The 23,164-nt window shown below is 45.6% G+C and overlaps 1 protein-coding gene across 1 annotated transcript in view; it reads right to left on the bottom strand.

Moving 5' to 3' along the window:
- LOC126518717 (nose resistant to fluoxetine protein 6-like) overlaps window positions 1-23,164 on the bottom strand; it is a 33,420-nt gene that overhangs the window by 6,684 nt on the left and 3,572 nt on the right. The window contains exons 2-7 of the mRNA XM_050168492.3: window positions 20,572-20,737; window positions 19,174-19,256; window positions 13,501-13,620; window positions 10,782-10,902; window positions 9,493-9,679; window positions 3,230-3,372 (exon numbers count right to left, since the gene is read on the bottom strand). Coding sequence (XP_050024449.3) covers window positions 3,230-3,372; window positions 9,493-9,679; window positions 10,782-10,902; window positions 13,501-13,620; window positions 19,174-19,256; window positions 20,572-20,661 — 744 coding nt within the window. The 5' untranslated portion in view covers window positions 20,662-20,737. The remainder of the gene's footprint in view (window positions 1-3,229; window positions 3,373-9,492; window positions 9,680-10,781; window positions 10,903-13,500; window positions 13,621-19,173; window positions 19,257-20,571; window positions 20,738-23,164) is intronic.

Raw genomic sequence — 23,164 nt, forward strand, 5'->3', positions numbered from 1 at the left:
TGAACACCCTTGATGACTTTGGAATAAAAGCCGTTATCAACCTTCCAACACGTGTAGAAGTTCCTGGCGCATCAATCGTGTCTTTATGTCTAGATCATGTAAATGTCCGTACCGAGAGCGACCAGGTCTTTCAGTTTATTGTTGAGCAAAAGCTGTCCGGTCCCTCCTTTGTGGGATCTACTTTTTTATCGTCACTGCACATTACCGTCCAGAAACCGATATCAGAAATAGAGGTTGTTAATAGCAAAAAACTTGACTTGTCGCTACAGCATTACGATTGGCGATCTTTTCTTGCGGAAGTTCCCGGAGGTAAGCTGTATGAATCTTTTATAGCTGTCTACGCACAGATAGTGCACACATGTAAAAGGGGGGGTGGTCAGAAAACAACGAAAACCGGCCTGCCCATGAATGAATGGAAATGTTTTATCCGTGATAGCGGAAAAAAGATCAGCTTGGGCGCGTTATCGTCGTTCCCCTAAAAATAACATTCTTCGTGCAGCTTATAAGATGGCTCTCAATAAAGTTACTGCCGCGCTTAGAGCTGGAAGACGAAAACACTTCCAAAATAAATTTTCTGAATATAGGAATAATCCAACTTAGGCTTGGTCTGTTACCGATTTAAGGGTTCGTCCCCGTCAAGGTGTTTGAAACCATTGCTAAAAATTTTGGACCTCCGTATATTCTTCTAGCGGATCGATTTAATGATTTTTCTCGTCTGCTGCAACTAACGTATCTGTTAATGCGACCAGTCATCTTGTGCCGCAATCGGTGGCTGAGTCTGCCTTTCTGCGAGGGTGCACTGAAGACCATATTTGTTACATCCTTTTTAACTTAAAGCAGTGCAAGTCAGTGGGATTAGATGGCGTGTTAGCGGACATCCGTCGCAGAAACTTTGAGGCCTTGAACAGTGTTCTGTTAGCAATCATAAACGACATTATAGCAACACAAATCATGCCGCCTGGCCTCAACGAGGCTCTTGTAGTTCCCCTCTTCAAAAGCGGACAGGTTAATTCTGTTACAAACTACAGACCTATTTCGATACTTTGGTGCATTGCTCTGATACTTGAAAAGCATGTGTTTTATGTAATGCGAAACTTCATTGATGCACATAATCTCCTATAACCCAACCAATATGGATTTACCTCCGGGCGCGGCACTAGGTTAGCGTTAGGTGAACTAACTGATTTCCTTAATAATGCTCTTGAAAACAGCGAATTTGCTTGCGCATTATTCTTAGACGTATCAAAACCTTTTGATTCCGTGAACCATGCTGTTCTACTTTGTAAACTTCATAGCTATGGCTTTCGAGGGCCTTTCTTAATTTCATTGAAAATTATTTGCATGGTTGATCTCAAGTTGTAGTAATCGGAAATATTAAAAGTAGGCCCACACACTTGTCCAGCGGAGTTCCTCGGGGATCGATTCTAGCACCTCTTTTATTTAAGTTATATGTTAACCATCTCGCTCAACCAATTCTTCATTGCTGAGTTTTTCAGTACTCTGACGACACGTTTCTGGTATCCCGTCATGCTAAATATGATCAAGCCGTAGCCGAATTGCCAATTGACGCTGTAACTGTCGTGAGATGGTACTGTAATAGCTTAATTTCTATCAATCAAAATACAACTAAGCTCGCGTGTTTCCACAATCCTCTCAAACGTATTCCTGTCATCATTCCTTTGTTTCTTCATTCTCCTCAATGTGATAATTGCGCCTGCTCTGCTATTCCATACATTTCTAGTGTCAAATATCTAGGTGTTCTTTTTGATTCCAGCATGTCGAGACAACCATTTGGCGAACAGTTGTGAACGGCTGCGCAAAATAGCATGTTTGCTATACTCTAGCAAAGCATTATGCCAGATTTATACAAGGAAAATGATATCTCATGCATTAGGATGCAGCGTGCTGCACTATGGAATTTGCTCTTTTTACTTTTCTTCAGCGTTTTGGCGCAATAAGGTTGATTGCTTACTCAAATCTATAATTCGTGCCGTGATGTATGGTGTTCCAATTCCCAACAATTCTAGCCTGTTTCTTTGTTCACGTATGCCTTCGTTCAAGTTGTTATTTAAAGAAAGTGTTATTCTCACGTACCTGTGGAATAATGAATTTCGCCTCCCATATATCACTGCTCGAACATTGCGTCCAAGAGATCATTTCATTTTGCCCAGAGTGTGGATTAGATATGGGGAACGTGTTCGTGCTTTCTATGTTCCAAGTATTGTGAATGACCTGCCAATTAGTGCGTTCTCTTTGGGGCAGTCGAAGATATGTAAAGTCTCCTATCTTTGATTTGTATGCCTGATTTTCTTTCCTACCACTTATTTTTGTGATTTAAACCGACAGTGGTCTATGCTCTGACTTGTCCCTTTCTAGCGGGCACTGCCCCACAAGCCATCTTTTGGCTTGGACAGGCCCATATGTGTAACCTGTAAATCTACAAATAAATAATTTATTATTATTATTATTATTATTATTATTATTATTATTATTATTGAATTGCCAATTGACGCTGTAACTGTCGTGAGATGGTACTGTAATAACTTAATTTCTATCAATCAAAATACAACTAAGCTCGCATGTTTCCACAATCCTCTCAAACGTATTCCTTGAAAATTATTTGTTGAATTGTTGAAAATTAAGCTTGTGTGATAAACTTCACAAGCTTTTAATTTCTGTACATGTTGCCATTTTGACTTTGTTTGCCGACATGCCGGGCCAAGTCACGCAAGCCACTTCCTTGGCTTTGACGGGCCTGCCTTCTGATGTACGATTATTGTAAGATGGCAACAATAAATATTATTATTATTATTATTATTATTATTATTATCAAGTTAGGCGAACTCCCGTAACTAAGCGCATGTAAATACTCTTTTGGGCATACTTGAGCATGTGGTATGAGGTGCGCCAACGCGTTTTGCTGCATCTTATGGCAGTACTTAAGGCTGGGGAGGAGGCAGGCCTCACATTGTGGAGCTTTTGCTCGGACCTCCGGTTAAGCAGCACAGTCAGGTAGTAAGACCCCTTGAGACTAACGTTGCAGCGTCGCACAAGTTCGTCAGATTCAGAACCGCATTCCTGCAGGTTTGGCCGCCAACTCGTCGACAAAACGCTTTAGCGCCTATTTTTAACGAGCGGGCACATGTGTGGCCTTGATGCGTATAGCGACGGATATGCGTAAGGAGGCCGAATTTTCGGCGCGCACCTGCGTGGCACCCTGAACACTTACCCACGAGAAGACGCTCATGTATCTCTTCGTTCGCATGGCGTTCATCGACAGGAAGTAGAAGGGGAAGTGCGTGATGTACACGCCGAACGACAACCTGCTCAGCACGGCCAGAGGAGCTGCCGACAGTGTCTTCTGTACTAAACCTGCAGTGCAAGAAAAGCACAAATTTACTATTTTTTTAATTTTAATTACGTGACTTTAACAGCGGTAGATGGCACCGACCACTCCTCGTCACGTGATCAACTAAACGAAATCACAAAAATATGTCGAAAAACAGCGAACACAGTCGGAGAGCATGAAGACAAAGCCCCGAACACGTGTCTAGCAGGCCACGAAAGATAAAACATATGCGGCTACATAAATAAATAAATGTACTAGGAGCTGTCCGAGAACAAATGCACAAGTTTTGCACACCAGCGGCTGAATGCAAGAAACACATACATTACGCACTACATCACTATTTAACACCATATAAGAACCTTATACTTGTATGACACATGTACGGTATAATTTGCGGAATTGTGACGGTTTATTAGAGGACACTAAAATTTAGTGCAAACCTGAGATTTGCATAAAATATATTTGCTAAGGAAACGTTTTAAGCATCAATGTTTCATTATTTGTAACCTCACTGCTGGTCCCGGGCTAAGTATTCTTTTTCTTTTTCAATGTGTATATAGTGTCGTTATACGTAATAGCCCTAAATTTCGCCTCAGTGTTCGCCTTTCAGTTTATTTTTTTAGTCACTCGAGAACGAGGTCTTGCACAACTTCGTCTAGGTGAACTTTCCAAGAGTGTGCTTCAAGTATCGGCCACGCAATGGCCGACGACTGTGAGGCTGGTAGTTCGATTCGTGGCACAGACCTGCATAAAAACATCGGATAGAGAAAAAGACTCTTCAATGTTGTTGACGCCCGATAGGTCGAGCCTGCTCTCGGTAAAGGGAAATGAGCATGCGCCTCCTGTCGCCCCAGCCTCCTCCGCTGCCCCATTGGCCAATCTGTGTCATGTGGAAACAGGCGCCGCGCTTTTGTGTACTTTTTTCTTTCCAGCGCGCTCCCACCGCCATTGTTGGCCCTGCGCGACGAAAGTGCGCGCAAATGGACTGATCGACTGCATTAGCGGAACAAATCGAGTGTGTTAGGGACGAGAAGTTAATTGCGATGCCGTGCCGCTGCGCCTTCGGTTGCCGCAACCGACACAGCGACGGCAAACGGCTTCTTTCCTTACTATCCGGCGAGCGCAACTCACAAAGAAGAAAAGTGTGGATACATAGGATCGGGCGGGCTGACTTCAAGGAAGTGGCAAAAAACGCACGGCTTTGCGAAGTGCCACCGTTCCTCACAACCTTTTCTTTTGAGCCTACTTCACGCCTGCCGCTTCGAAAAAGTATAAGTCTTCATGCTGTGCGTGCTTTTAGCGCATGTTGCCTTTTTTTCGAATGTGCTCTCTTTGTTTCATGTAGTTTCGTCTTGCGGCGAAAGTTTACGCATCTGCAGCTGGCCTCTGACATAAAAGCTTCTTTATTCATGCTATGTTTTGATCTCCACCAGAAATTATCACGTTCTCGACGCTTTTGCAAGGCTCACTATGACTTACGGATGCAGTCGTTTAGCTTCGAATGTACGCCCGCATGTACTGATTTGGTTTGTGGTGATTAACGTTTTTAACGTCCCGAAGCGACTAAAGCTATGAGGGAGGTCGTAGTGGATGGCTCCGGATAACTTTATGTAGGCCGGCTGGGGATGTTTAACGTGCACTTTGATCGTAATTGTACGTGGGCCGGTAAATTCCTCGTTGGCGTTTCGTAACCCTCGCGCGAGCGCGGTAGCGTTGCGCCATAAGTTGGCGCCTTGGCATGATTGTATTTCTTTAATAGATTTTATTTACTAGTTGTAACAATGTGTCGTTACTTCGTATTATTGACGGCGCCTCCAGGGCAATAAAGTGGCAACGGGAACCCTTGTAATGTCACGTGCTCTCCAGAGGCCTCTGTTAGCCGTCACATGTGCTCTCCAGGAGCAGTACTTGTAAAAAAAAAACGATCCATCGTCGCGATTACCAAAGCACCCCACAACGAATAAAGCGCCTCGGGACGGCAGCAACATACCGCACCCGTGCGAGGAGAATTACGGAACACCAACGCGGAATCTCTCGACGGGCCTCTTGCATTTCGCCTCCATCTCGGCAGCTGCTGGACGCGTCCTCAATATTGGAAGCATGAGCAGCGGCTACTCGCACGTTTTGTGTGCAGGATTATAATGGCCGAGAAAGGCCGCAAAGGACCGCAGGCCCGCTGATAAAGATTCAGATTTTTATTGCTTAACGTTAACATTCTTGTGTGTCCGATTAAGTGAAAGGGTATCGCATGCGTCATATGCACTATATGTGAACCTACGAAACCACGTACACATACTTTCACGCTGTCAAAACCTGAAACTCTGGTAATTACGCGCGTGTGTGAGCACACCGCGTGCATGCTTCGTGTTTCAGCAACACGAACTCTCAACGTGCGCGCGCTTTACGCCTTAAATAATGGTCCTTTTCTTTATTTTTTCCGAAATTCCAACACGACACTCTTAAGACCAGTTACTGACTGACGAAGCAAGATCTCGATTGAAGAAACTGCTCCGCAGGGCTTAAACAAACGTTTCCGCAGATTTCCTCCGGTAGCGTGTTAGCCGTGGTCTGCTACTGCAGGGCCAGCACAGGCGGCGCCACCGTCGAGGCCGCGCCGAGCGGAGGAGGAGGGAAGTGTTTGGCGCTACTTTTGGAGATTGAGGGGTTTTACCCAGTTCCAAAGGGGATGCTAACATCCATCCATCCATCGAGTGTGAGCTATTCGGCAATAACGCACGAGCAGCAGCAGCCACGGTAAGGAAAGTCCGGGATGGTTCGCAAAGAAAGCTTCGCTTTAAAACAGTTATTAACGCGAAAGCCTTAGGTGTCTACGTTGGCGGTGGCCTTGGCGAAACTGCGCCGTGACAAAAAATGGCCGACACCGCTAAGAGTTTAATCACGATACATTTTCAGGGAGCTTCCTGTAAACAAAGTAACTTGTGGCTTCGAAAAGAAAAATTGGTACATCTTGGTCTGGGGGTGATCGATCCCAGGCCTCCGCGGTGCGAGACGAACACGCTTCCCTGAAGCCACGGCTTCTCCATGGTTCTGGCTTACTAAGGGTGTGCCTAGTGCGTGCATGTTTGCACACGTCACGGGGTCACAGAGACGCACTCGTTCCAATGTTCGCGCGTTCGTCGTCGTCTTCTTCCCCAACTGGCTCCAACGCCGCTCATCATGCCCACACTGCCCACACTGCCCCTCCCTCTGCGAAGGCGCTGACGGCACTGGCCCACTACCAGTAGGTGCGGCGATTTCGGGGAGTTCTGCCGTGCGCTCCGATGGACAGTTGCCAGAATTCTTCATAAACGTATCTTAATCTTGACAAAACAGTGCGCCAACTGCGCAATCAGGCTTTCGCCGTAACGTTTTACAAATGTGTAACACTTGCTTATTTTTTTCTATTCTACGCCTTTCTCGCCATTAGCCCTCGGCCATTGGTTAGCAGTTTTTGAGCTGCGCCCACTTCGCCTGTCCTTTATGCGACGTCACAAAACCGCGAAAGCTCACCACGTCAAAGTTACATGTACACATCCATCATCATCATCATCAACAGCATAGTTTTAATTCCCACTACAGGACTCCAAGCAATCTCCAATTGCCCCCCTCTTGCACTAGCTGATTACAGCTTGCGCCTGCAAATTTGCTAATTTCATCACCCTAGCTAATTTTCTGCCGTCCTCGACTGCGCTTCCATTCCCTTGCCTTCCGCCCATTTCCAATAGTAACTATTTATTCTCAGCAAGTGCTGAATGCACATACTTGGGTGTTGTTATTGACTGTAACCTAAAATTTCGTCGCCATATAAGTCATATTAAAAAGAAGTTATGACATGTAATAAGCATTCTCATTCGGGCACGTCCATTCTTCTCACGACTTCTGTTGCTCTCACTCTATTTCGCGCTTGTACACTCTCACATTAGCTACTGCACAACCTCCTGGGGTAACACGTACACTACTTACCTAAAGCCGATACAAACCATCCCGAACCAGGCAGTTAGAATAATCACGTCAAGTCCACACACCACCAGTGCTAAACAGTTAATACAAGCGAATAACATTCTGGACGTCACATTTTGGTCCCTTGGAGCCCTTGCGAAGTACAACCTTGCCACTCTTCTTTTCAAACTAATAAATGACAAAATCTCGTTATCGCTAATTTCTATATCGTCTGTAACAAACACTAAATCGTTTCACGCTGCATAATAACTTAATTCCGCCCAAAGTGCGCACTAATTGTGGCAAATAGACAGTTCGCTTTGCAGCCATAACATCATGGAATACTTTACCATTTGTCATAAAACTCCAGAAAGCCCATCAATTTTGTGACCGAACTGAAAAAAATTTTGTTATGTGATATGTATGTGACACTATGTACTGTATAAACGGATTTTGGTTTTAGACCTGCCATTATTATGTACTCCAACATGTTACCTAATTTTGTTTACTTCTTTTTATTCTTTTCCTCGTCTTCAAGGTTAGTTTTATCTAGTTACACAATATTGCTTACTTCTTGATATATTGTTGTCCTTTAGCATCTTCATTTACTTATATCTGTATTTCATTATTTATCGTTTCCGTAATTGTACCGATTCAGCTGCTGTTTCTTGCTAATGGAACTTTTATGTTAACCGTGAACAAGGAGGTCCCAATTCAGAAGGAGTATAGTATATTCTGTATAGTATATTTGTGTAATAATAAAAACTGATTGATTGATTGATTGATTGATTGATTGATTGATTGATTGATTGATTGATTGATTGATGAACACGCTCTAGGGGAAAGGGCTTCGATGGGGCCGAGCTAGCGCAGTGAAAATAGATAACGGGATGAGGACAGTGGCGCCGGCTTCTGCGATTGGTCCGCTTCCCCTTACTTATAGCTTGCCGTGGCTGGTCGGAAATCGCAGTGGCGTGCAACGGTAGGCTAAGTATGGCGCTAAAACGGATCCTCAGCCAAGAAGACTTGGTAGAACGAGGTCATAAACGTGCCGAAAGAGCTCGATAACGTTACACTGCCACGCAAAAAGTTTTATTATAAGCAAATAGATCCGTTCTCACCGGCAGGTGCGAGTAGCCAGTGCCAGAGCGTGGCGGGCAACCATCTTGTATTCCTTTCGGAATGGGCTAATCTCTGGCTATTCAGGAAATAATTCAGTTTTGTTCGGCATAATAATGCATTTTAAAGCGTGCACGTCACTTTGACGTGTTGAGCTCTCGCGGTTTTGAGATGTCGTGTGACAAACAGCCAGGTAGGCGCAGCCCGAAATCTTTTCACCAATATCAAAGAGCTAATGGCAAAAAGGCGTCGAATCAGAAATCAATATTTTTCTTTTGTTCGGTCGAGTCATGCATAATCAGTGTGCATATGTCATATCAAATGGGGAGCTATCGGGATTTTCGTGACGTCGCGTGACAGACAGGTGCAGGGGGGAGGGGGGGTGGCCCGAATATTTTTTCCCCAATCGTGGAGGGCTGATCGCAGAATTGGAATAGAAAAGTTTGGAATAACTTTACGTTATAGCGCCCCTGCTCTCAGAATATTTTTTATGAAAATAAAGCGGTGTTTTCCACTGGGCGCTGAAATTCCACTGCGGTTCTCACAACAGAGCGCTCCCCAACGAGATGCACCGGTCAATCGCGATATCGCACATGACATTAGCAAACATGGCTAGCCAATGAAAAACACTTCTTACCGACGAAAAACATGCCAAATTTTATTCTGGGCTCGCAAATAGTTTGGGCGAAATGTCTTTTGTTTTTGTTTTCTTAAGAGAACTTGCTCCTCGGCTATGTAACGAAGCGTTATTGAACTCTATTTTTATTAAAGTGTTAGTGACAGCGGATAGTTGGTGACACTTGATCTTAAAAAGAATCGAGAGAGAAGAAACGTGGGACAGAAATCCCAGCAAGATAGATTTCTATAGAACATGTTTACTCTTAGGTAATATGACACAACAAGGCACCAAGGGATCGTCGCGATTCTAGCGACTTGCGGCTGTCCCGTCTATTTTGCTATTGTTTTCATTCGTTAGGCCACATTCCAATTTCTTTGTTAATTTTACCTCTGATTAAAAAAAATACCTTCAACGTCATTTACCAAGGAGTGTCCAAGGTTAAGAGATTTAATATAGCGGCGCTCACCGCCCCTTCCTGCTGCGCAGAGGAATGTGAGCGCTGCCAGTGCAGTGGCCCAGAGGATGCGGTCCCAAAAGGCCAGCGACACCTTGGCCAGGTCGCCGTGTTTTGTGCCGCGCGTCCAGTCCAAGCGGTAGAATATGCACGCTGCGCCCAGGCCGAAAGCGACGGCCCACAGGGCCACCTCCACACCCTGCGGCCAGTGTGGGTCCAGAGCGGTTTAAGGAGTCCAAATGACAGTTGCAGAGCATTTTTAGCGTCATCAGACACAGGGGCACGAGTAACAGACAAATACAACACACATCACAGTTCAACCATTTATTATCGTGTGAGCGCTGCGTGTGCGTTTCATCTTCCTTATCTGTACATGCTCATCGTCACCACTCGGGGCCATAATACAGGGTGGCTCGCTCGCTGAAATAAAATGGAAGACCTGCGGCCTATCCGTTGTCTCTCAGTCGGGAACACTAATAAACTAAAACGTCGCTGCAGTTAGTACCTTGTGGTCACAGCATTGGTTACCTTGACAAAACTGCAGCTGGTAATGGTAGAGTAACACTATTACTGACTAAACAAGGTAGTCAATGTTAATAAAAAGGGCTGAGCTGCCAATTCCAAACGCAGTTAGCACCACTGGATACAATGTCATTAGCCCGTAGCATACTTATCGCAACCACTCTGGCATATACTACAGTAAAGAAAAGTAAAAAAATAAGTGCCACTAGTGGTGCCGCCATTACAATAATTTTCGGTACAAGAAAGGTGTGATGAAAAATGTGGGAAACACTCAATCTCGACCAGAAGAAAATTTTTTCACTGAAGATATCTTTCGGCATCCAACAACGAATGATGGGGTAATATTTTTTGCGGTAGACTTTTTTTGTCAACTTCTGCACAACTATGCATATTTGAAACCATCAATCCATGGAATCATGAGGCAAATCCATGGAAACCATGGAATCATGAGGCCCAGAGACAAACGTTGCCGGAAAGGCGATCGCCAGTGATGCACGAAAATCATTCTAAACGAAGGCTGTTGCTGGAGCTTTTATCATACTTGTGAGACAAGGCAGATGCTTTTTTTTATCGACGTGCTACGGCAATCGACTATTTTTAATATTTAAGCGTGTATGAAATCTGTCCGCATCGTTCTTACTAACAGCTTTGTTTGTTAACATGCCGTTAGAGGTTTCTATATGATGTTATTTCCCGCTGTCCCTTGGCCTAGCTGTACAATAAATCATTGGAAACAAATTGGGCTGATCCTTGAACAAAATGTATCATACGTGCTTTACCTTCGAAATCTTTGTGTTCTTGTAGTGCTCGACAGCGTAGAAGGCCATGCAGCCTCCAAAGTAGCAGGCAGCGTGGTATGTAGGAATCATGTACACGTCTGTAAGGTTATCCAAATAGTCGCTGAAATTGAAACCGTGAGAAACACATGATTAGAGCATTTGTCGATGAACTTTTCTTGTTTCTTCAAACGAACTTTCAAGCAATTCATAACATACGTACATAGACACCTACAACAAGTTCTTCCCCGGCGGGAATTCACAAACTCAAATGAACTTGGAGTCGAATTCGCTTCGTACATTATATTTTTCCCGTTGGCTGACCACCTTCGCGAAAATGTGCCCAGCATCAGGATTGGATGATTTTTCATCTTACGAGCGATTCCGAGAGCGTAGGAGATTTTTGTGAATCTGGACGTCTGTTTCCAATAGGATAGAATAGGAATAACTTTTATTTGTCCAGCGGTTATTGCTGTTGGTGCTCGGGGCTAGGCTGCCAGGGGTCCATCGCCCGATGAAAATCTTCCGAGATCCTCGGCAATGGCCCTGGCCCGCTGGACGGCCCACTCCTCGTCTTCGGGTGCCTCGCTGAGGAGGGCGGCTTGCCATCTCTCAGCGAGGCGCCCCGCTTCAGAGGGTCCTGCTCTTGGTCCTTCTTCCTGATGGCGTTGGCATTCCCAAAGCACATGGGCCATGGCGGCCCGTTCGCGCTCACACCACGGGCAGCGACGGGTGCAGCGCAGGCCACAGGCGGTGGAGTTGGTAGGGGTTGCTGAATGTACCCGTTTGCAACCGTCTCAGATCGACCGCCTGGGACCTGTCCAGCCGCCCGTGGGGTTGTGGATATTTCTTGCGTTCCTTCCTGTATTGACCAAGCACCTCTCGGTACGTGGCCCAAAACTCCTCGGCATCGCGGTCGGCGTCCACGTGGTCTCCACCTCCGTCCGCCGTGATTTGGGTTGTGTTGGTAACGACAGCGCCGGCGCAGGACGGGGTTCCCAATGCTTGCGGTCAACTTTGCCAAACATGCAGATGGGAATAACACTTACAAATTGAAATAGACAAAAGTAAAATGCCCCACCGACTGACTGATGCTGACGGTAGCAGGAGTGTGACTTTGTGCCACATAATTAATTAAGAAACAAGGAGTACAACATGAAAAAAAATGGTTTAAAGCACTTCTACCGCGCCTACAAGTCTAGTGGCCTGTTCGCTAGCGGGAGTATACGGACAATCTTCGGGTGCTGTTAGGTGACTCCAGGGAAAGTCCACGTGAGACGTCAGAAAGTAGACGGAGGAATAGCCACCGCCATCGCGCAATGAGCAGAGCATCAGAGACGTCAAACAGATTCTGTGGTGTTTGGTTTGCACAGGCAGCAATGCTTTTTTTTTCCACATTCATTTTCACTTTACCTTTATTATTAAAGCGTAAGGTTTTCTTAGCTCGTATGGGCCTTGGCGCTCCTCGGCCACACCTGGTCCCTTGCGCTAATAGCATTCAATAGTCAATCATCTTTCTTAGCTTGCTGCTCAGTTTTTCGCCATTGGCGTCGTGCGCAGTAGTCCGTCGCACCTGAATATAGTGCCGCCTCCAGTTCCTAAGGCTATGTGCCGCGTGGTATGTGCCACTGGGTACATGCCATCCACGTCACGCCGTTGTCCTCTCACCGTCGTTGGCACGCCATCATTGTCATGCCAAATGACGTCATCTCATACTATCGTCATCATATGGTTGTCGTCATCCGATTCTAGTCATACGGTCGTCATATTCGCGCCATAATCGTCGTGCGATCGTGGACACGAAGTCTTTGTCACGCCGCCGACGTCATGCAGTCTTCATACAGAATTGTACTTTTAAAGCAGCGCTGCAAAGTTGAAACACAGTGAAGGCGCTACACACCGTCTTCATGCCAACGAGGTCTATCTCAGAAAAATCTAGAATAACCAGGCAGGCAGAGTATGTCGTATTCGGATATATAAAAGGTTTCTATAAGCCTCATAACTTCAAATTTAGATCTAGAATCTGAAAGGAATTTTGTTAAATCGTCATGTTTATTTCTAGGGGATTGTAAGTTACGGCGGAAAAAATTTTATGTATATATTGACCACCCTGTGGGTAGTCGACTTCCTTACATCCTTCTGTTTCGCCATAGCAGGCGTAAAGATAAGACGGGGTACATCACTGTCTTAAAGCGTGTAACTACAGCTTACTGATCGCACAGCAAATTATACGTGAAGTGCAGGCAAACATGAGATAGTATATAAGAACTGTGAAATACAAACGTTCTAGTGCATAGAAAAAAATAAAACTGCTGCAATCGTTTAAAAAAAGCAATATTTAGAGCAGCACAAATATGTTCTTGTGGTGACATCTGTATCTTCTGTTGCCACGTTATTGGAAAACAAGGTCGCGAAAGCAAATATGAATAAGGTAGCTCCAGAAACGGTAGCACTATAAGATCGGTTTTAAAGTGAAAATCACACACTGGGAAATCGTAACCGTCCTGTCCGTTTCTTATTTAAAAGGTTTCTGAAATTGAACCCTATCTTTTCCCCCTATGCAATTTGAAAATAAAACTCTTTTCCCTATGCTTTCCTTGGCTTCATCTCATATTGGTTCAATGTGGCTAAAAGAAAACAAGACGGACGACGAATGGTCACTGTATCGTGCTGCGACCGACCGTTCGGGAAACTTGAGGCAAGAAAAAAAATTCAGGCTTACTCGAAGGTCTCTGTCAGCATTACCATGACTGGCTGGTACTTGGTCCCGTACACCTGCCACGCCGTGAAGCAACAGCATGCGATTGAGATCAGTGTGAAGGCAGCGATTATGACACGCTTTCTGGAAATAGAAGTACAACAATGTTGATCATGCGGCGTGCCCCTATGAATTCAAGGTGACCTCTTCTGAAAGAGAATGAAAGACACAATTTTATTGGGTAGTGTAGAAGTTTACCTGAATATTCACCTAGCACCAAGTCCTAGATAAAGTACACCTACAAAAATACTCAAGAAAGAGGACGGAGGAAAGCGGCAATGATAGTTCAATGAGTAGAACATCGCACGAATGATGTGGACGATGTGGACCTAGCTTCTACCCTCGGCCAGTTGTCATTTCATTTATATTAGGTTCCTTTCTTTATTGTTAATTCCACATTCTAGTACAAAACAGTTACTATGTCGTATGGTTTCCTTGGCTTCTTTACCTGTGAGCGTCATAAGGTTTTTAGTCAGAAACAAAAATCTATCCCCTCGGTTCCTTTTGTTCTTTTCAGTCAGTCAAAGCAAGAATTATTGATGAAATTATTCGCTCATTTATAGCATGCATGATCACATCCAACACATGCACACACTAAATTGTTACTACAAAGTGTCTCGGAAGGCGACTCAGAGCCGCTTCGTTGCGTGCAATGCACTACCAGCGCCTACCTAAGGTCTACGTGCATAATTCAACACTCATAGAGCTGCTACGTAAATTTAAAACAAATTTTAGAGTAGCCGTACTAGCCGCAAAGTGAGTGCAGATGAATAAAACATGATTTAGGCCATCGCGCACATTACCCACGTTACACACTGGTAAATGCTTCAATTGCAGTTTAAATAAGAATTATTCCGTGTTAGAAAGGTACAGCCGATTAGGATTTAGAAAAGCACGGTCATTCATTGGAAGGTCATTCAGCATGCGAAAGTCATATTTCGGGTCGATAGCGCCCTCGGAATTAAAACAGGGACTCAGAATACACCTGCTTGACTAAACCGAAATCAGCCACTTTTGTCAAATGCGCAGTTTCTGCGACGTCTCGTGGTTCAAGATCAGCAGTAAATGTATCGCTTAATGTGCAGCGGCTACGACGGGAGCACGAAGCAGCCCCGACTATGCGTTGGCTGTTTTAGCGTGAATACTATTAGCACACTTCATCTCATTTGTCAACGACGACTTACCTTGCTGTGTTATGAAACGGAACCAGTCAATGTTTCCTTTGATATTCGCGCATGTAATTGAAATTAAAGCTCAACAATAAACACCAAGATACTATGTAGGTTACTGACACACAAGAAGAGAGGCCTGAAATTTTTTACAGATACGACGTATTATAGTAGACTGAGTCAGGCTAACCCTAGTCTCCATTTGTGACTTCTGGCGTTTTATTGGAGATGGCGGAAACTTACATTAGCTACAATGCGCACTAAATATTTATCGTACCCCAACTGTCACATAATCGTGAGCAGTTGTAGCTATTAGCTTAAATGAGTGACACTTGTTTTGCTGGGCCCAGGTTCGCCCAATAAAGAGCTAGTTCCGTGAATCACAGTTTTCGCTACTGTGTTCTTCACTGTCACTACAACGTGACAATATAGTTGTAAGTGAATTTCGAATTGGCGCCTCTCAATTCCTCCTATCGACATCGACCGCCATTTCGGCATGAATTGTGTGACGTCAGAAAATGAGGCGTGTCCAGCTGTCCAGACGATACGCACCCTGTGTAACGCTGTGGGGTGTAATGATGTAAGGATGCGGTGTGTGTAGGGTGTCACCCTCCCTTGTGCCAAAGTCCTGCAGGCGGTCTGTGAATCAGTGACCACTGTGATGGGTCCATCCGGTGCCGGCATGGTTGAAGCGTGTACGATGGCTACGGCGACAGCAGCCTCTTCCGCTGTGCCACTGTCCACAGTGTTGAGCGTGGCGGAAGCCTTCAGAATGTCTGTACTATCTAGTACGACTAGACGTAGGGCATCTTTCTGTGGGTAGCGGGCCACGGCGGTGTATAGGACCGGTGTGTTGGATGTGTCATCGCCAAAGAGTCGAGCCAGGGCTTGTGCTCTTGCCTTTCTTCGGCCTTTATGGCGGTCAGGGTGCACATTCCGGGGAATTAGGGCCACGTGAATTTTGTTGCGAACGCTAAGCGCAAGAAGTGTGCGGTTATCCTGTTGTGGTTTTCTTAGTGTTTGGTATCCTAGCCGCCTCTCCATGGTAATGAACGCGCTAATGCGGTAGCCCGAGAGCTCGCTAACCGGGCGCCACTGCAAGAGCTGTCCAACCCAAACGACGCACCGACCTAACCACTGGACTACACTGAAACTCTAAAATATTACAGAGATACCAGGAGACACTTCCCTCCACCACATAATTCCCTTAACCGAGAGGATGCCGTCGCGTGGCGACAGCTTCAAACTAATCCATTTCCCCTTTATCTCCACCTATTCCGCTCCACAAAACGTCCCTCATACTGTCCCTATTGTGAAGCAAAGCCCACAGTATATCATTGCACATGCGAGTGCCCACAACCTCCGGGTTCCTTCACCTTCCTCCTGGGAGACTGCGCTGACCAGTTCAGACCCGCAAGAGCAGCGACGGCTGATCCGACGGGCACGCGGAGTGCCGCGAGCCAATGTGGCCCTGAACTAAGGGCTACACCCTACGAGGAAGCCACCCAATCTGATTACAAATGAATGCTCTCTCTCTCTCTCTCAGCAAATGAGAAGCTACCGGTGTGCCGTCCGCTTTCAACAGTTCGAGACCACATGGGACGTGTTGCTCCGCGCCCTCTGGCCCCCAACGTTGCAGCAAGGGCGTTGCCGTTGAATTGTGCCCGCAGTTCTTTCCCTGGCATGATAAAAAGCAGCAGCAAACTGCCAAGAAGCACGTCCAAAAACAAACCCACATGGCTGTCATGGCGTATTCCAGCTCCTGCGATCACTTCCAGTGTTTGCCGTACACAAAAAGCATGACTTTCGAGATCGGGTTCTTTTACCCATAGGAGCCGTTTCGAAGTTTGCCAATTCATTTTGTCACTGCTATGTGTTGCCGGGCTGCTGTACGGCCCAAATGCGACACAAAATAATTAAATAAAGCTTTCCTACTGCACCGCACCCACTGAAATTTTGCCTGCCTGCTATGGGACGCCTATGGTTTAACATGCAATGGATAATTCAGTTCAACGCCTGTGATTGGAACGCCTTTTCTGGAACGCTTTTCTGAACGCTTTTCTGTGATTGGAACGCCTTTTCTGATTGGAACGCTTTTTTTCGTGTTACTTTTCTTTCTCTCGCTTTTGTCGTCTTTACCATCCCTATATCTCACACCACAGTGAAGGGTAGCAGACCGAAAACTCACCTCTGTTTAACCTCCCTTACTTTCCTCGCTCCCTCTCTCTTAAGCTCGGGAATTCAGGGTCATGGGTCCTTTACAAGAGAACAAGCAAGCTAGTAAAGTAACGTTAAGAGTGCATCATTCAATGATTTATGCAACCAAGAACGCGTCACAACCATTCACATTTAAAGAAAAATTTCCATTTGGTTTTGATGGTTGCAACAGCTATTCTCGTCTTTTTTTACACTAGGGAAGAATGTGAAATTTTATTATATAGGCTTAAGAACTAGTTCGCGCATTTGTTGTGGCAGTGCTGCGCCGAGAATCACGACAGCGCATACACCGCGAGCAAGAAATCAGTTTTTGTCTATAAATATGGCGCCCCAAGAATAGCGTCGCTTTCTCTCACCGGAAAGCCATTTCCGACGGCTATGCCTGTAGAGGAGCGAAACAGTAAACCCTGATCTCGGGAACTCGTCGGAACTACCACGGGGGTTTCCTTTTGTGAAATTGTTTAACGAACGTTCTTTTTCTCTCTCTCCACATGTCCGCTTGCCAGCACTTACTGTCATTCGTACCACAAATAGCCTATAGGTGGCTCCGACTTCTTTCTAATAAGCCATTTATGTATTCACATTTCTTGCTTTATCAATACCCTCTTTCCACAGGAGGGTAGCTAACTGAGATTGCCCTAGCTCACACGACACTTGCCTTTCCTCATCTTCCTCTCTCGCTAATGTTACGAGCATCCAAAAGAAATACACTATTATCAACTTGTGATATACAATTATTACGTTAGTTAAAGAAAGTGAGAAACCGGAGGAAAATTATGAACGACAGATAATATCTTAAGATGTTGAATAAGCGCCCACCCTTTGCAAGGAGACTGGCAAGTTGAGAAATTAGTTGCGGACGGGAAGCTTGAGATAACTGTTTTAAGTAGTTTCTGGTTGAAAAAATATTTGCAGCTGAGTGCTTAGTTCTGCCATACATCCGAATTATTGATACTGTAATTCTAGCTAAAAAATTAAAACCTGGTGCTCTTTGGTTATTATTGACCCTTGCACCATAATACTCCACACATCGTCAACATTAAAATCCTTGCATAATGCGCAGCTTTAAACGTTTTTTCTGTTCTTTTCATTGCGAGCGTGTTGATTCACTTTTAAATTCTTCAAACTCTTCAGAGGTGGGGCGAACAATTAGGTCTAAGCATTTCGACCACTGATTCTCACTCGCTTCCAGTGCACCAGCGTCTTCAACTGACGGCCGGTCGTGCAACTTGCCGTTATTAGAATCAACAATTGTGTTTGTGCACCCCTTGAAGGGGAGCACGAGACTGCGCCTTAGAGAATAGCAGCCCTATGCTCCAGCCACTAAGACTGGGTCCTACTGCCAGGGCTGGTTTCTGAAAGTGCTGTCCTAGGCAGGCTGAGACAATTGGAGGGAGAGTGGTGGCTTGTTCAGGCACGGGCAGGGGCGGGGGGGGGGGGGGGGTGAGAACAAAACTGGCAGGAACGTTGACACTTGGTCGGAACTTTACGGCAGCAGCACTAAACAAAGCAACTGGCAGGCCGTATGTCAAGCGAACACATAAGCCGACTTGTGAAAACGTGTGACAAAGAACGAACAAATGAGGCAGGCCTTAAGTTGCACCCTGCAATTTACAAACAATATTCATATTTGTGATTTTCATTTATTCTGGGAGCCAACGAGTGGGGAGGGATAGGAACAGTACAATAAAAGAGGATAGCAAGAGAGGATAGAACAGGAGGACGTAAACTATTTACATATTGCACAATAATAAATGAACACACAAATAAAGATAATAAAGTAACTGAAGAAATCGAGAAGTAAATAAACCGACTACGTAAACATGAAATAAAAGCCCTAGCTTGCTGGTGCTATCAACTGGGCGAACTGTTTGTAAACGCGGCCCGGCACAATATACCCTGCCGGCACTGTTTCATTCGTGTAGAGCCTACGGCAAGTGGCGCCCAAGTGGGTACAGAGTGACGCAGTCTTATGGAGCGGCCTCCCTTGCGCGAGATGGGCCGCGCACGATCACAGCAGCGCTCTGGCGATGTGGGCTGGCATCGCGCGCATGTGTGTTAGCAGTTCCTCCCGCGCTGGTACAAAGGCGCCACATCGCTGGAGGAAGTGTGTTCAAAAAAAATCGCGTCGCGGCTGAAATCCAGCCTCGCGATTACGAGGTGCCGCTTAATTATAACTCGGAGGCACATCTGCGAGTCCCCCCACATCTAAAATCCCGCCATGAACGACAACACGAGAGTAACACATTACCGCTGCGTAATCTGGTAGAATAGCAGGGCCACAAGGAAGAGCTGGAAATCCGCCGAGATGAACCACAAGTGAGCATTCAGACCCTGCAAATCAAAGGTCGGCGGCACGACAGCTGAACACATACGATGTCATGAAAAGAAAGAAAAAAAGAATTTTCCGTATTTATATGCTTAAGAAACATTAGAAATGTGCAAGGTATGCATTTTATATTCTTTTTAAAATTCTTGAAAGGGTGTATAGGCTCGGGCGAGTAGGTAATACGTGTTAAAGATCAACGCATGGAAGAGGACATGGTCATAAACTACAAGCGCAAAGCTCAACTACGAACCAAGACTTATCAATCATACGCACCTACATACTACAATACAATCTGCGCTTAATGGCGCGCCTGAATAAGGAATAAACTGAAAAAAAAAAGACAGAGACAAAGTTGGGGCAACCAAGAACGTTGGCACGTATGTATACTCATGGGATAATGCCGAGAATACTTCACGCATCAGCGCTGTCGCCTAAACGACTCCCCTATAAACTCTATTCTGTACGTTAACCTTAAGTACAGTTATAGCTTTTTACAGAGGTCAACTGGGAGTGCACTGTCGGGGTGCTAAGCCTGAAGTCGTGGGATCGAATCCCCGCCACGGCGGCTACATTTCGACTGGGCCGAAATGCGAAAACACCCGTGTATTTAGATCTAGGTGTACGTTAAAGAACCCCAGGTGGTCCAAATTCCCGGAGTTACCTACTATGGCGTGCCTCATAATCAGAAAGTCGTTTTGGCACGTAAATCCCCATTATTCATGTTTTGGGGGGGAGCACACTGAACATTCGTCACACAGCCGTGCTATTTTTGTCTCCCCCATTATCTTGTAAGAAGTCACAGGGCATTATTATTTTTTTTTTTTGCAGTTCCTTCACGCTCCTCGCGTATCAGCCTGCAACTGCTACTTTTGCAGTAGCTTTCAAGGTATTTAACGATAAGCTCCGCTGGCGTTCGAGCAGTGATAAGAAGAGTGCAGTGGGTGGCGTTCGATTCCCTAGCAAGAATCGCTGTAGCAGGCCGATCGACGAAGCCTGCAGAGTTACTGAATGAGGAGGGGGGGGGGGGGGGGGGGGGCTACATGAGAGATCACGTAGGGGTTGTCACAAATAGCATGACTCGGTGATGAATACGTAAGTTCACTCCCAGCTGACCCCCCTCGACGAGGAATTATTATAGCATGGGAATTACGTAAAAGGATATTTTCTTAGGGGTAGGGGTCAAGGAATTGTATCGTGAAGCACAAAAAGAAAAATTGGAAAAGAATAGACAAACAAAATGACGCTTTCTATCCCCTTTACCACATTCTTTCACACCCGCGCTTCACTGGTATGCGCGCTGTGATTCACGGTTCTACTTACGTATGTGACCTCGCGGTACAGGTTGCGCACGTTAAGCACGACGGTCCACCAGTGATTTCTCACATCGTCGTAGAACTTGTCGTACACCATGGCGGTCGTCGGCCCCCTGACGAACAGTGGCAGAAGCGAGAATGCGCATGCCACGAGGACAACAGGCAGCAGGAGTCTGTCATGCAAGAGAGGAATCTGTCACTTGTGCCTCGCTGAGTACTCGAAGCTTGGCGCTCTTGGTCGTAATTGGCCCTTGCGTCGTAAAACGTCATATACCAAAAAGTATTCCAAGTGCCGCGGTAACATCATGATTACTTTGTCGTGTCGTGCAGTGGCATGTGCATAGGTGCGATGATGTGTTGTTTTATCTCTCTGTAATTCAATATCTTTCCTGCGTTGGGTGGGAACGCAGTGGGTTTTGTGGTGAACTCAGCTATTTAATCAAACATATCTACAGACGGCTAGTGTTTGCGAGTGTTTGTTGCGGGTTATGCGCTGGCTTTGGTTTGTGCATGATAAGCCCTCCAAGTTAAATTATAAGCAATTGTAATAAAAATGATACGTTATCTACGCAAATGCTGCTGGCAGAAGTGGTTTATTCACGCCGGTGAACGAAACTTTCGCGAGAAGTAATGTGAGCAAGTGCATAATTAAGAAACTGTTTTAACTTCTAGAATTTTGCGATTGTGGTGCATATTTGAAATAGAAACTACAAGGCATTTGTATTCGAGGACAACTCTCACATATTTCTAAAGCGTTTTATTTCCAAGATATTCATAACATGTAACGCTCAGTAAGGCAACTTCGCAATCAGAGGCGGGACGAAATGCCCAGGCAACGCAGCTGATCGCGGGGGAAACGGGGAAGCCAGTTTTGTTTTGTCGAGAACCGAGCCGCGGTTTTTACACTCGATTCTATGCCACTCTTATTATCCACAATTCACGTTTGTCTTGTCTCATTGATAACGCGGGAGAGTTTCGCCCTGACCACTGACGAAGCGCGAAAAGCACGAAAAGAAATAGCATCGGAAAAGGCATCGCTGCCAATTCGCGGCCCAGGAGCGCAGCTGTTATGAGCTGCCACGCTTTTAGACTGCATTGCTATGCAGAATCAGCTATACGTCAAGGGGCAGGGAGGTGGGTGGAAGGGGTTCACTTTTGTTCTGACAGTCCCGTTTCTAAATGCTAAATTAGCGCATGAAGCAACTATGCGGATGAATATCATGGCAAGAGTAACCACGCGGGCTTGTTGGTACGTCTTGACTGAAGCGAAGTTAAGCGCGGAGAAACACACAGGTGGATAAGAAGGAGGCGCGGTCGACACGCAGGCGCAATCGCGGAACACAAAAGCTTAGTAGCCGAATAGTAGTAATTGTAAAATAGTAAAAAAGTAGCCAAATAAAATGTAGTTGTCCTCGAGTGCACTTGCCATCAAGTTTATAATGAAACCTAAACTATAATCGTGAAATTCAAAAGAATATTAATAAAAAATTTTAAACTTTTGTACTTCGTGACTCTAGTTCTTCGAGAGAACTGGTTTGGATCCAAAAGGCGTAAGCCAACTGAGCAAGTAGCCTTTGCGTCGAGAGCAAGGTCTTTTTACAAGCATTACTGATATTTAAATTTTCAGGACTTTGGGACCCTGAAATAATGTTTCAACTGAGTGTTGAGTGTCGGCGTCGAAGAAAAATCATGTATACAGTGTATAATTCAACCACACCCGGCGAGCTTTTGTAATTCGCATGCTGCACGGTCAGGTCAAACTCACCTATGCTGAAAAGGCCGTTGACATAAATACCCATTATCAATTCTTTTGTGCGGACTGCAGGAAAGCTTGTTTGCGGCATTTCATAAGAAAAGACGGTACAAGGTACATCGCACAGGAATAGATAAGCACCAAGCGCTGATATGTGCGAGCATGCGTGTGTGTGTGTCGGCTTGTGCTTGGCTTCTTGTGTGTGTGTTGTTGTAGGAGTGGGCATGTAGTTGAGTATTTTTATCTAGGCGTGCGTCTGTGCAAATGAGTGTCTGTGCTTTTTTTAATTATGGGGTTTTACATGCCAAAACCACTTTCTGATTATGAGGCGCGCCGTAGTGGAGGACTCGAAATTTCGACCAGCTAGGGTTGTTTGACGTGCACCTAAATCTAAGTACCAGGGTGTTTTCGCATTTCGCCCCCATCGAAATGCGGCCGCCGTGGCCGGGATTCGATCCCGCGACCTCGTTCTCAGCAGCCCAACACCATAGCCACTGAGCAGCTACGGCGGCATGTTGTGTGTGTGTTTACGTGGGTGCGTGCGTGTCTCTGTGTGTATGTGTGTGTGTGCGGGTACGTGTGTGAAGGTATGTGCGCTCGTGTGCGCATGTGTCATGTCTGCCATGCGGGCCTTTTCTCTCTCCTGTTTTGTAACCATGTAAATGTTTTCCGATATTTCCGTTTATTTGGTCTCCATCTTCCTACCCGTATGAGTTCGATGCAACAATGCCAGAACACTACGCGTCAGCAAGCATTTCGTCGGAGATCGTTATAAAAGGACGGGCACGTGTATGATGCAATATCAGAAAATTTGCAGTCACAAGAGGAACTCGCCTTACGGCAGACA

This window comes from Dermacentor andersoni, chromosome 1, assembly GCF_023375885.2.
Source record: "Dermacentor andersoni chromosome 1, qqDerAnde1_hic_scaffold, whole genome shotgun sequence".
Taxonomy (NCBI): Eukaryota; Metazoa; Arthropoda; class Arachnida; order Ixodida; family Ixodidae; genus Dermacentor; species Dermacentor andersoni.